The sequence below is a fragment of the Limulus polyphemus genome, unplaced genomic scaffold (assembly GCF_000517525.1).
Source record: "Limulus polyphemus unplaced genomic scaffold, Limulus_polyphemus-2.1.2 Scaffold2126, whole genome shotgun sequence".
NCBI classification, from domain to species: domain Eukaryota; kingdom Metazoa; phylum Arthropoda; class Merostomata; order Xiphosura; family Limulidae; genus Limulus; species Limulus polyphemus.
In genome coordinates this window covers 72121-87040 of record NW_013667736.1, presented here as the reverse complement: position 1 = coordinate 87040, position 14920 = coordinate 72121, and the positions used below count along the sequence as shown (strand labels likewise).

Below are 14920 nucleotides of genomic sequence, written 5' to 3'. Positions count from 1 at the left end.
GAAATTCCAAAACAAACAAACAAACAAATCCCTGGGACAAGTACAAGTCAGAAAATACTTGTCTTCACAATTATGTTAGTTTCATTGAAGTCAACAGATGTGAAGCTACAATTTTTGCAAACTAATTTAGTGTAAAGTTTATGTAAATTGTATGCTAATTTTATTGTTACTTGTAGTCCCCCAGTGGTTCAGTGGTAAGTCTGAAGGCTTATAACTTTAAAAACCTGCTTTCTATACCTTTAGTGGGCAAAGCACAGATAGCCCATTGTGTAGCTTTTGCATATAACAACAAACAAACTGTTATTTGTAAACTAAAAAAAATACGAAAAAACCTGAATTTTTTATTATTGATCAAAAAGTTATACTTTATATATCCAACCAATTTTTAACTTGTTTTGTATTTATTTTTGTGATTTTCTTTTGCTATGTTATTTTTGCCCTCTGAAGCAGCTACAAAACCCAGTAACAAATATAAGTCTTGCATGATCTATAATAACTTACCATTGAACAACATACTAAGTACCAAGTATTGTTACCTGACTTCTTGAAACAAAAATAATGTTACAAGAAAATGAAAAATGAAAGTATCTTATTACCTGGAAAGTATTTTTAAAACCTCTATATTTGACCTTCAAATGTGGCTTTATCAGACTACACCTTGAAAACTTGTAAATTATGAAACTTCTGTTGTGAATAAATGTATAGAGATGAAGAATCCCATAGTCACTTAAATCAGTAGAGTGCATACTTCCACCATTAAGCATTGATCATATTCGAAAAATAAGAAAAGATGTCCGTCGTTATCAACAGATATGGACCATTTTTAGCAGGTCAATGAGGAATAATATTCTACATATGTCCACCAAATTTCATAAAAAATCCTTTAATTTTTGACTAAGTTATAAAGCAAAAATAGTGTGAAGAACTGGTTCCCACGTTAACAGATAGAGATTTGTTTGTTTTTTTATTTTTGAGATCTTTGACTCATAACCTCCAAAAACTAATCACTTCTAGGTTTGGTCATAGTCCAAATGTATACCGACTTTTATCCAAATCTATTCACCCATTTTCAAGAAATCTTGCTGACAAACACACACACACATGCCGGGGTGAAAACATAACCTCCATCCAACTTTGGTGATGGAGGTTATAAACTTTTAAAACATTACAAATGATTGGGAAGTTCCATTCATCATCTTGAAGCTAAGCTCTTCCCCATTATAGCCAACCTTTCAAATCCACTTGTCCACAGACAATTTTTACCTAATCAGGAAAGATGGTCGATGCAATTTCTTGCACCCTGATGTATGTATGTGTGTAGGTAATATACAGTGTACTGTGGTGTGATAGATGTGTTTTAATACAGGATGGTGCTACCTGATGTATGTATGTGTATGGGTAATGGTACTATGGTATGATAGATACATTTTAATACAGGATGGTGCTACCTGATGTATGTATGGGTAATGGTACTATGGTGTGATAGATACAGTTTAATACAGGATGGTGCTACCTGATGTATGTATGGGTAATGGTACTATGGTGTGATAGATACATTTTAATACAGGATGGTGCTACCTGATGTATGTATGGGTAATGGTACTATGGTATGATAGATACATTTTAATACAGGATGGTGCTACCTGATGTATGTATGTGTATGGTAATGGTACTATGGTATGATAGATACATTTTAATACAGGATGGTGCTACCTGATGTATGTATGTGTATGTGTAATGGTACTATGGTGTAATAGATGTGTTTTAATACAGGATGGTGCTACCTGATGTATGTATGTGTAATGGTACTATGATGTAATAGATGTGTTTTAATACAGGTGTCCTCGTATACATAGAAGGCTGATGAATCGGAGCAAGTTGTTATTGATTTAACTGTTTTATATGGCTACATATAATGTGTAGATTACATTTTCAACAGAATATTTTACCCTAATAAAACTAGGTGATATCTGGTGGTGTGGACCTAGTTGAAGGTCTGGCTGTGGATTGGGTTGGTAGGAATCTGTATTGGGTGGATTCCAAACTGAACACAATGGAAGTTACTACTCTAGATGGAGAAAACCACATTGTGTTGTTTAGTGAAAATATTACACAACCTCGAGGGCTTGCTGTGGATCCTAGAGAAGAGTAAGGATTGACATCTTTCTTTCTGGTTAATTTCATAAGAAAATAAGAATTCACTATATTTTTTCCATACCATACACAACTTTAACAACTGTGAATCGTCATTGAGAAGAATTAACACTGGTGATTGTTTTACATTATTTAACCTGCATATTTGCTGATGATGGAATATGTATGATTCTGAAATGTTCAACTATTAAAGATGTTTACAGTTGTTGCCTCGGCTCTACTCTTTCTTATGAAAGTTCTTTTTCTATTTAATTAATCAGTTGCTAATACATTTAGACAATAGTATGGACCAAAAGCTTTACATCTCTTCAGGACATTTGAAAAACTGGATAAAAAAGTGGGAAAAGTCAGTCTTAACATTTTATTCCTTACTGGCTGCAAATGGTGTCATCTTACTCTAAAGTTCCTCAATTTTAAAACCACACTTAAAATGTAGTGTATTACTGAACTTAAAAGAACTGTGCTAAGATAAATGAGTTCAATAAAGATTGGAAGAATTTCTTTATATTGTGTTGCAATTTTCACCAGGCTTTTGTTAATATTACAAAATATTGTTTTAGGAAAATATTGCGTTTAGACACTTTTTTGTTAAAGTAACACCTTTAATATGGAATAAATGTGGGTGTTATCTACAATTTACTTGATATTTGACACCTGAAAAAATATGCGGAAAATTTCAGTAAAATGCATTTAACATTATGTGCCTATTTTGTTTTTTTTAATACAGTTTTTATAGTTTGTGAGTTTCATAGAAAAAAAACTTTAATATTTGTATTTTGTGTATGTTTTGGGAAAAGTATTTTAGTACTTATATGTTTGCACCCGACATGAGTTAGGTAGAATAAAATAACTAGTAACAGGATCACTTTAAATAGTATAATTAGTGTTTTGACATATAGTCTTAAACAATGTTATTGTTGTATAATATGTTTCTTTTATAAATCTATAAAGGATTCTTCTTATATTTTAATACCTTGTCTTGTATAAGGAATTATAATGATTCTTAAAAATTAAAAATTAAGACAATGAAGAAGATAGCAGAAGCTGATATTGTTATTGAAACATTATGTAAACAGTGCCTATAATATTTTGGTATCATTTATGTAATGCAACATTATATGTATAATACATATTTAAATATGTATATATTTGAACTGTTGTAGATTGAGACTGGTAAAAAGCAGAATATAGTATGAATAAAACCTGGGCAGATATATCTAATGTGATTTTTATAAGTTTCAAGCTAAAAAAAAATGGGGGTTATTTGATAACAAAGGTTCATCCTCAAACATTTGTTTGTCAACAGAGTTAGACTGGTTTTCTGGTCTGACTGGGGAGAGAATCCACGTATTGAAAGTGCTGGATTAGATGGTTCCTTGAGGCAAACTGTTGTAGATACCAAAATATTCTGGCCCAATGGTTTAACACTAGATATTCCTAACAAACGGATGTATTTTGCCGATGCCAAACTCGACTACATAGACTTTTGCAATTATGACGGCTCAGGAAGGCACCAGGTTATTGCTCATAATCATGTAAGTGCAGCAGTACTCTGTTTCTTTCATCATATAAGTGTGAAACAATAACACACTTTATTAATTGTTTCTGTTATTTCCCAACTTTTCAAATAGAACTGGGCGTATTTACTGGGCATGTTATTCATACATTATTTAATTTGTGTACTCTTGATCTGTAGCTCTATATGTGTTTATTTGTGTTGGTTTTTATTTTCTTTAGAAAAAACTTACATTTAATTCTAGGACCTCAGTGTGAGGACCAAATCTGTAATCTCAGTTGTACTGAAGAAAACTTGTTTATGATAAATGCATCTACCATTTAAACTATGGCATCAAGTTGGAGCCATGAAGACAATTTTGTGTATTTGTTTAAAGTTTAACACAAGTGCATATGTTAATTCATATTCCACATATTCTTTCTGCAGAAGATTAAACAGTTATTTAAATGGATTGCTATCAAAGCTGTGTTGTGTTAAATTAAAAACAGATGCAAAAGTGATATCCAGATTCTGCATGTTTTTTCTGTGGAAGAGTAAACAAATCTTTGTTTAATTGGATAACAGTCAAAGCTATGTTGGGTTTTTCAGTACTTAATTCATCCTCACTCCCTCACTGTATTTGAGGACACGCTGTACTGGACCGACCGTCTACTGAATCGTGTTCTATCCTGTAACAAATTCCATGGCACTAATCAAACAGTCGTACCTCACATGTTTAGTCGGCCTCTGAGTATTCACGTCAATCATGCAGTGTTGCAACCACCTGGTAAGTCCTACCTAGATCTTCTCAATTTCATTGTGTTGTAATATCAGTTTTTTTTGTGTGATTCAAAAATGTCAAATGCTTGATAAACATATCTTGTGTAAGGTGAGCTATATAAGTGTCTGTAATATAAGAAAGGTTTTAAACTTGGAAACATAATTCTACTGTAATTTTTTGCTCCTTCTAGCCATCAACCCTTGTCTGTCGTCCTCTTGTAGTCACCTGTGTCTACTTTCTCCCTCTGTTTCCAGTGGATTCTCTTGTCTCTGTCCATCCGGTTATGAGCAAGACCAAGCTGAGACTGGCACCTGCAATCCAGGTACACACAGCATTTGTATATTATAACTTATGGCTCACTTTTAATGCATTCATCATTGCTTGGGATTATTACAACTTCTTTTACACCAGTATGGCGTCTCCCACACATGCACACATTCATGGTGAAATATATATCCTTATGTGATATAAAATATTATTAATAATAAGTGCTTCACAGAGTTGAAACACCATTTATTGCAAATGATGTAACAGTGTCAAAAATTATTGATCAAAATGATGTGATAAAACATCTTGTAAGTGATTTGGCTGTTAAAAACCATTGATTGTAACTGAAGTTACTGTTTTCAAAATCTTTGATCATAAATGATGTGCCTGTGTTAAAATTTATTGACTATAAGTGATGTTACTGTGAAAAATAGTTGATCAGAGTGGTGTGACTGTTAAAATATTGATCATATTAATGTGATCTTCCTGTGTTAAAATATTTTATCATTCTAAAGTGATGTGAATGTGTCAAAACATCATTAATCATATTTAAATACTTTGACTGTATTTTGACTACAACTAGGACAACAACAAATACGTTACAGTAGCTACACATTATAAAAATATATTAGATTAAAACCAGCTTAACATTTTCTGTTTTTTCTGTTTGTCATTACAATAATTTCATTTAGTATGGATTTTAGTATTATTTGTAATGTAATGACGGTACGTCATACTTAAAAGTGTTAAAAGTAGGAGGTGTGAACACTGATGAGTTAAACAATAACACCCACCATTTGAATCCTGGTGGAAAAAGTGGTGTTATGTTACATTTAGTGTAAGTCAACGTTAAAACCATATATTATATCTATTTATTTATATATATATATATATATTTCAATCACCAGCAGATTGTACATACCATTAATTTTGTCACAGTTGATACACCATACCTGATGATAATGAAAAGTACACAACTTGTGGATAGGAGTCTGTCACCAGATGATACGTCCTTTGGACGATTTACACCTGTTATTGGAATAGAAAATGGCTATGACTTTGATTTTGATAAGAAAAATGGAATTCTCTTCTGGGTCCAGCTTGAAGTGGATGACAGAGAAAATGTAATTTACTTGTTTTTATAATTATACTGTAATTCTGTTTGCCACTACACATTATAAGCATGCACAGTAAGAATTTTACTCAAGAAAGACTGTGCTGACACATTATGTACTTGACAACAACCAGCCTGCCTGCAGCAGAGAGCTGCAAAACTGAGTTAACAAGTCACTACAACTGCTCTTTGAATAAAAGAATAACAAGAAAAGGTGGATATGAATATACTTTACTAACCATTTTGCACAACAATATTAAAAGCTTAAAATTTTCGAAAATGTTTGATGTTAGGTCCTAGAATAACATTATAAGTTTATTTATCAAATAGTATTAAGTACAGTTTAGTCCTAACTAAACTAAAGTTAAAAATGTACACAGGTTACAATGTTAATATATTTGTTTGTTGAACTTAAACCTGACATTAGTTAAGATTTTATAAAGTATGGCCTATATAAAAGTGGATTTACACATTTTAGTGTCTACAATTACAGTTTGTTTGTATTATTCTAGAAATATTGTATTTAAAGAGGTATTATTACAATAAAGATACTAATTTTACTGTAAATGTTTTACATGTCTCTGCTAGTACTTAAAATTAGATAAAGTAAACTTGTAAGAAAAGTACACTTTCATAAACATTTGCTCATTATTAGAAAAACTTTTTCACAAGTACAGCTATAAACTTACTTAGAATAATGTTAATTAGTTTGTTTTGTTAAATGGTTTTTGCATATTGAAGTTATCTAGGTCTCTATTTCTTGTGAAGTTATGTTAATACTTACTCCATTAATGTAACCTTTATTGTCTGACCTAAGGGGAAATATGTTATTCATCAACCATGTCTGAGATATTTCATGTGTTCATTCTATCTGGTGTGTATAAAAGTTGAGCTTCACTTGTATCATGCAAATTGTTTGTTCACCTCTATTCTTGTTAGTCAAACTTGAAAACCAGATATTCAGTGTCATTGAATAAGTTATTTAATACATTAATTTCCTATTTCCAGTGTCTAACCATTTTCATTGCTCTCATTATATTAGGTCGTCATTAAATTAATGTTGTGTTTTGGAACACTTTCATTAACCACCCCCGAAAAAATGTACATCATGTATAATAGTTAACTGAACTGCCTAAAGGTCATGTTAGTGTAGCCTATATAATGTGTAAAGTTTAGTATATTTTAATCTCTTATAGTGATGGCACACAACGAGACTCACATTCAGCATGTAATGCTCTTTGAATACAAGAAGGGAAACAATGCCTCTGTAACCACAAAGAATATCAAAGAAGTTTATGAAAATGTTTTAAATGTTCATAAGTGTCATCGATGATTCAGCAAATTTCATTCAGGTGACTTTAGCCTTAAAAACTCTGTTGGCAGGGGCCCCGACATGTTGGAATTGATATTAATGCTCTGAAGACGCTTGTTGAGTCTAACCAAAGGCAAAACGCAAATGAAATGGCTCTGAAATTGCATATCTCTCATGAAACAATATGTAAACATCTAAGGAATATTGGAAAACTCTATAAAGAAGGTTTTGGGGTGCCTCACGAACTCTTCAATGATCATCATTTCCAACATGTGAACGTTGCATGGTCTCTTCTGGCACATAATGCGTGTGAACCATTTTTGGACAGAATTGTCACTGGTGCTGAAAAATGGATTCTCTATGTGAATATTAAATGCCAAAAACAATGGCTCAGTCCTAGACAAAAACCACTTCCAACCCCAAAACCTGGACTCCATCTGTAGAAAGTGATGCTTTGCATATGTTGGGACATCAAAGAAGTAATTCATTTCAAACTCCTCAATCCACAGCGAACTGTCAGTGCAGAGATCTATAGTCAGCAACTGGAACTTTTAAATGAAGCCCTTCATCAGAAATGCCCTTCACTTGTCAATTGGAAAGGTGTTCTTCTCCACGACAATGCATGTCCACATGTGGCACATTTGACGCAACACAAGATTATGGAGTTGGGTTGGGAAGTTCTACCCCACCCACCGTATTCTCCAGATATGGAACCATAAGATTACCATCTTTTTCATTCACTGCAACACCATTTTAATGGAAAAATGTATGCAAATGTGGAAGGTGTTAAAGAGGACATCAACATGTTTTTTGCTTCAAAGCCAAGTGATTTCTTTAATCAGGGCATTAACAACCTGATTGTAAGATGGAAAAGTATCATTGATAAAAATGGAGATTACATTTAATAAATGTTTTGTTTTGATATATAAGTTGTTCGGGTTTTTTTATCTAAAAAGAAGTGACAATAATTTCATGACGATCTAATATATCTGTACTTTCAACATAGAAACATTTCATGTTTATGTGTATGGATACATTTACTTTGTAACAAATGGTTATCTACTTTTTTTATTTCAGAGCAAATTCCAATTCAGGAAAATCAAGAATGGAATGTTTTATCTTATGAACAATTACATCATATACATCATTAATTTTGATTTCATGTGACTGAAGTTAAAGAACAATATGTTAAATGTAATCATTCAAACATGACTTCTCACAAATACAGATCCAGTCAAAATTTTTAATCATATTTCAGTTTCTGATTTCCCATTCTTTTCTGTCCAGGGAGTTTTGTACAAGGTTAGTTTGACTGGTGGAAACTGGACCAAAGTTTTGCCAGATGGCATTATAGGTGCACCATATACAGTAACGTATGACTGGCTTGGCCAAAATCTCTACATTGGCAACAGGAAAGCCTCTAACATTGAAGTTTTAAAAGTGAGTTTTATGGTTATGTGTTTTCATATTTATAATATTTTTAGAAATATATAGGTATTTTATGCTGCAGTTAGAGATATAAATGTATGCCATGCCCTTGTTGGAAATAGTAATGATAGAATTTTATAAAGAATGGGAAAGAAGTAGATTTTAAATGTTTTCTACTATATTTTTTGTTATTCTCATATTAATTTATCTTATCTACAATATATGTAATATTGAATATTGCATTACAAGCTTCAGAAGGTATTCAAGAAATTAAGGTTTTTGTAGCTGAGAGTCAGTTTTATTCCTTCTGTATACCAAACTTGAAATGTAAGGTTTTCGTACCTGAGAGTCAGTTTAAGTGCTTCTGTATACCAAACTTGAAATGTAAGGTTTTTGTAGTTGAGAGTCAGTTTAAATGCTTCTGTGTACCAAGCTTGAAATGTAAGGTTTTCGTAGCTGAGAGTCAGTTTAAGTGCTTCTGTATACCAAACTTGAAATGTTAGGTTTTCATAGCTGAGAGTCAGTTTAAGTGATTCTGTATACCAAACTTGAAATGTAAGGTTTTTGCAGCTGAGAGTCAGTTTAAGTGCTTCTGTATACCAAACTTGAAATATCCTCACAGATTGATGGTGAAGAAAGTTTTCGAAAAGTTATCTTAGTCAACGATGGCACAGAAAATGGAATTGGCAAGCCAAAATCCATAGCTGTTTATCCAGAAGAAGGGTAAGATTATAGGTAGAGATTTCATTGAAATGAAATTTAGGCACACCTGCATCTGACCAATAATATGTAAGTTCATGTGCATCTCACTTGATTTTAATTCATAAGATATAGGTCAAGCTAGAAAAGAGTAACCTTTATCATATAGATGCTGATACATTATTCTGTGTCATAATTTCACCCTGTCTTTATCGTTATTATCTCAGTGTGGTATATATTTCCAGAATTTGTTTAAGTAGACTTAAATCAACAAATTTTTTTTTCCCTTTTTTTTCTTCCTACAATTGGCCAGGAACGGCTAATAGTCACAGTATAAGGTTATGTTAAAACATGTTGATTTAATTAAGACTAACTTGGATGTCCCCACAGTGAAAACTCAAGTGTAAGAAGGAAATTTTGGAAATATATGCCATTCAACAAACGTGTTGTAAATATTACCTAATTCATCTAAATAAATTCTCTTCCTTCTTATTGTGAGTTATCCTAGTTATGCAGTTGGTATCTTAATTTAGGTTTTCTTTCTTTCTCCTTCAAGTTCTCCCAGTGACTTCAGTGGTAAGTGTTAGGGGCATATAAGCTAAAGATTGAGTTTGGATATACATGGTGGGAACAGCACAGGTAGCCTATCATGTAGCTTTGTGCTAAACAACAAAGAAACATACTTTCTTTTGAATATGATTATTGTCAGTAATACATTATTTAAATAGCAGATAGGTTATGACTATTAAAATGAATCTAACACTTAATTTAAATGTAGCCTTTTTGTAAGTATTAATTTTCATTTGCCCTGCACTCATTTCAAATAGTAAATGAATCTACTATAAATTAAAAGCAATCAAGAGAGAATCTTTTTAAATTTTGAACTGTGTTAAATAATTCTAACTTTCAAAAATGTGTATTAACTTGTAATGAGAAAATTGACCATATAAAGAAACACTGATTTGATAATAAAGAGCAGGAAACCTTTTTTTGAAACCTGACTGAAAATTGAGCCTAGCATGATGCTTTTTTAAATATTATTGATAGGTATTAAAGTGATCATTAATATTCTAATTCAGAAGCCTATTAAAATTATGAGTGTTAAGTTACACTGTTAATGTTATCATTTAGCATATTTTTAATAATGTGTTCAAAATTGTGCTTGGAATTATTTTATGAAGTGTTTTATTAGAATTCTGTAGTAACATGCAAGTAAATAATTTCTCTCTAGGTTATTTTGCACCAACAGTGTATTTACTCTGGCTACTAACGAGAAATTGATATTCTATCAATATGGCAAGATGAGAAAAGATAATTAATATCCATTGTATATAAAATAGGAATATTGTATCATGTTTGTAGTCTTTCCATTTAGCACATCTTAAGCTAGTTAACTCAAATTCCTGTACTCTGAAAGCTAGATTTCATGTTAAAGAATCAGTCTGTAATTGAAAACTAAATTTCAGAATAAAGAGTTAGTCTGTAGTTTCAAAGCTAAATTTGAGATTAAGGAGTAGGTCAGTAGTTTCAAAGCTAAATTTGAGATTAAGGAGTTAGTCTGTAGTTTCAAAATTAAATTTCAGATTTAGAAATCAGTTTGTAGTTTCATAGCTAAGTTTCAGATTTAACAGTCATACTGTAACTTCAAAGCAAAATTTCAGATTTAAGAGCTAGTCTGTGGTTTTAAAGGTAGGTTACAGACTTAGGAGTCAGACATGTATTTACATTTCTTTACGTGTGCTCATAAGGATCTGACTAAAAAATACATTTTACCAAAGACGTTTTAAAAAAATTGAAAACTGAATATATATATAAAACATAAGACCAAGAAAGTGATACATTTTCAAATTGTAATCTTTGCTTTGAGCAGCAAGCTGTTCTGGCTTGATGAAGGGGGTATTGGTGTCCCCCAAAAACTGGCAAGAGTTGACATGGATGGAAAGAACAGTACAGTTCTTGTAAAAGGAGGGCTTCACCACCTGGAGGTTCTTACTGTTGACTTGTTAAACAAGAGACTATATTGGAGTCAGAGTTTCCCAGGCATTGTAAGTGATTATGTTTTGTGATATGTTAGGTTTTTTACTGTTTCCACTTATGATTCTGTGGTTTACTAAATTAAGAGTAATTTTTTTTATTGTTATATTGCATGTGTTAGTTTATATTTGACTGTGAATAGAATAAGTTCTAACTGATAAGAGATGAATTAAGGCTAGACTTGAGAGCTTTTGATCAAGAAATGTAGAAATTGTACTTGTAAATTTAATAGGTTACTATCTATGATGCTTATCACTGCACAGACAATCTGGAGTTTTATTTTGTAAAACAATATTTGTTCACACATTTATAAACTAATGTATGCAAAATTCCGTTTTTTGAAATTTTCATCTATACATATTTTTTGTTTGTTACGTCTATAGGTGATGACTGCCAGTATAACATCTACATTACAGATAAAAAAATAATGGAATTAATCTTAATGCAAAACAAATGTGAACTTGAACCCAGGACCCATGTTTTTCTTGATAATTATTATTTCAAGTATGCTACAAGTATTCATAAACCAAGCAGACTATTCTGTATTCTAAAAGTCATAGTACAATGTCACATTACTGATATTAAGGCTCATTCTTAACCCAGTAAAGCACTGCTCAAATCCACTCCAAATTGAAAGCCCACATGGTTTAATTCAGGTGGAATGGTTCTGAATTCTTTGATTTTTCTAATTTAACACCAGTGTAATTAATTAATATGTTGAGCAATCTGGATATGTCAGAACATTACTCGGGGCTCTTAATAAATCAGCTAAGCATTGGCCTTCGAGTTGAGCTATTAGGGTTAAATTATTCAACAGATCTGTTCTGTTATAATTACTGTAGCAGGACTTTTGGGTTGTATATTCTTACTTTATTCTACATTATTTATTATTATATATTCTGTTACTTTAAAAATGTGAACTTAGAATATTAATCGTGTTTTTATTTCATGTATCATTACAACAAATATTCATTAGTTTGTTGTGTCTCATAAAATGTGTATGATATATAATTTTTAGTTATATTTGTATTGTTTACATCACAGCTACCTCCAGTGGTTCAGCAGTAGGTCTGATAGCTAAAACCTTCCGGTGGGGACAACACAGATAGTCCATTGTGTGTAGCTTTGTGCCTAACAATAGACAAACAAATAAAACCTCATGGCTAGTTATACATAAACTAATATTTTGGATTAAAAACTTGTTTGATTGCATGTAATTGCCTTAGAGATGCTTAATATCTTTACTTGGATTTATTTTGCATTTAAAATAATAATTTATGCATAAAACATCAAATAATGACTTTCAGGGAATTAGAAACAGTACTAATAGGCTAGAAATAGTAGAATTAATTGCAAGTAATTGAATATATATATTCACAGCATTTGTTGTTTCTCTTTCCTTGCTAGAAACCTGCTAATAAAGTGAGTATCTATAGTTATAAAATTTACACAACCAACAGTTAATAGTATTTTGGGTATAATTAAAGAAAACTTTTATAATTAATATGTGATATTTTGAGTTGAATATTTTTGTGACAGTTTTAATTTGTAGGTTTGTGATAAAACTTTTAGACATGAGGACCTGTTGATCCATCTTGGCTGTTTCATCCATTAAACAAAATTATTAAAAAATGCAAAATCAGTTCTTATCTTTCAAATAGTTATCAAGCCTTTATTGAAATTAACTGCATCTACCACATTTGAAAGCAACCCATTCCAAATGCCAACCACTGTTAGAAAATTGAAACTTTCTTAGTTGAAGATGGCTTTTGTCTTGCCAAAATTTATATTCATGTTTTCTGGTCTTAAAGCTTCCATCATTAAGAATGAATAAAGATGCTGTATCGAAGCTATCAATTCCCTAAACAGTCTCAAACATCTCAGTCAGATCTTCTCCAACTTTTCAATGCCCTTAACAGTCTTATACACCTCAATCAGATCTCCTCTAACTTTTCAATACCCTTAATAGTCTTATACAGCTCAATCAGATCTCCTCTAACTTTTCAATGCCCTTAACAGTCTCATACACCTCAATCAGATCTCCTCTAGCTTTTCAATGCCCTTAACAGTCTTATACATCTCAATCAGATCTCCTCTAACTTTTCAATGCCCTTAACAGTCTTATACACCTCAATCAGATCTCCTCTAACTTTTCAATGCCCTTAACAGTCTTATACACCTCAATCTTTTGTCTTGTTGCTTTTTGTTGGCTTTGCTACTGATATTTATCTTTTATTATAATACAGAAATTGGTAGAATTATCATACAGCTCTGTACATTTTCTGAATTACAGTGTTTTTATTTTTTTTTTGCTGCTTAACACAATGATTATCAGTGAACTGTGCATTGTGGATATTGAAACCCAGTTATTAGCATAATAGGAAATGAGGCTTAATCGTGAGTGTGGGTGTGTGTGTGTGTAAATATACACACACTTGTACATACATACATCCAAAAGTGCTTGTGTGAAGGAAAAGTCAAAATTCTGCTTTAACTCAAATAGTAGAAGTTTATTGTAATTTTTGAGATACAAATATATGTAAATTTTTTATATTATTTTTTATGATTGTGTTAAAAAATTATTGGTTGAGTTTAAGAAATATCTATATTTGGAAATGTTTTCAACCGTAAATTCTTTTTTTAGCAGAGAAAAAGTATATATTTTGTTATATAGTATGATCAGCTTTGTTTTTGAGCATAAAGCTACACAATAGGCTGTATGTGCTGTGCCCACTATGGGTTACTGAAACCCAGTTTTTATCATTATAAACTTTCAGACTTACTGCTGAGCCACGAGGGAAAGGTATGATCAGAGTACATTAAAAGTATAATCATGACCACTTTTGTTCAGATGTCAGAATTAAATTAGAGAAAAAACCTGAATTATGTTATTCAAAAGAGGTTGTATCTTTGTAGATTGAAACAGCTGATTTTAATGGTAATGACAGAAAGACTGTTGTTCCAGCTTCTTCTCATATTTCAAAACCACAAGGTTTAGCAATCTACAACAACACATTGTTTTATTTGGATGTTGTTTATGAAAATATTGTGAGAGTAAACCTTCCTCGTGGTACTAATCCAACTGTCATGGATAAAAATATAGAAGATATGAGAACCATGAAAATTTATGGCAAAAGGCCAGGTGAGTTTATGTAATAGAAAACGGTCCATATATTATTAAGTTCTACAACCTTGCAACGTGAAAATATTCTGAAAGGTTTTGTTAATTGTTATACATTATGGTAATCTGAAGTGATCTATGTGTATATCAAAAATATATTGAAACCACCATGAGGTTTTAATTATCATATTTTTTAATGATTCTTCCTATCTAGTATTCCTTTCACAGCCATATGGTTCCTCTTCAGTAGATAATTAAAAATTAACACATAGTATAATAACTAAAAGTTATATAATTATTAACAAATTTATATGAATCATATATATATACATACTAATAAAAATATCTTAAAAATTCACTAATAAATAATATGTGTATATTGTATAAAATATACAAACAATTAAAAGTTACAGATAATTAGAAACATTTAAAATCTAAATGTTATTTAAATTACATTCAAAGTACTTCCAAATTTGTTTATAAAATTATTTTTATTTTTTTGATTATCACAAAAT

The 14920-nt window shown here is 31.2% G+C and overlaps 1 protein-coding gene across 1 annotated transcript in view; it reads left to right on the top strand.

Moving 5' to 3' along the window:
- Positions 1-14920, top strand: part of LOC106466025 (low-density lipoprotein receptor-related protein 2-like) — a 91213-nt gene that overhangs the window by 28725 nt on the left and 47568 nt on the right. Inside the window, exons 22-30 of the mRNA XM_013926273.2 lie at positions 1964-2148; positions 3461-3689; positions 4259-4436; positions 4621-4752; positions 5637-5821; positions 8411-8563; positions 9174-9274; positions 11121-11295; positions 14201-14426. Coding sequence (XP_013781727.1) covers positions 1964-2148; positions 3461-3689; positions 4259-4436; positions 4621-4752; positions 5637-5821; positions 8411-8563; positions 9174-9274; positions 11121-11295; positions 14201-14426 — 1564 coding nt within the window. The remainder of the gene's footprint in view (positions 1-1963; positions 2149-3460; positions 3690-4258; positions 4437-4620; positions 4753-5636; positions 5822-8410; positions 8564-9173; positions 9275-11120; positions 11296-14200; positions 14427-14920) is intronic.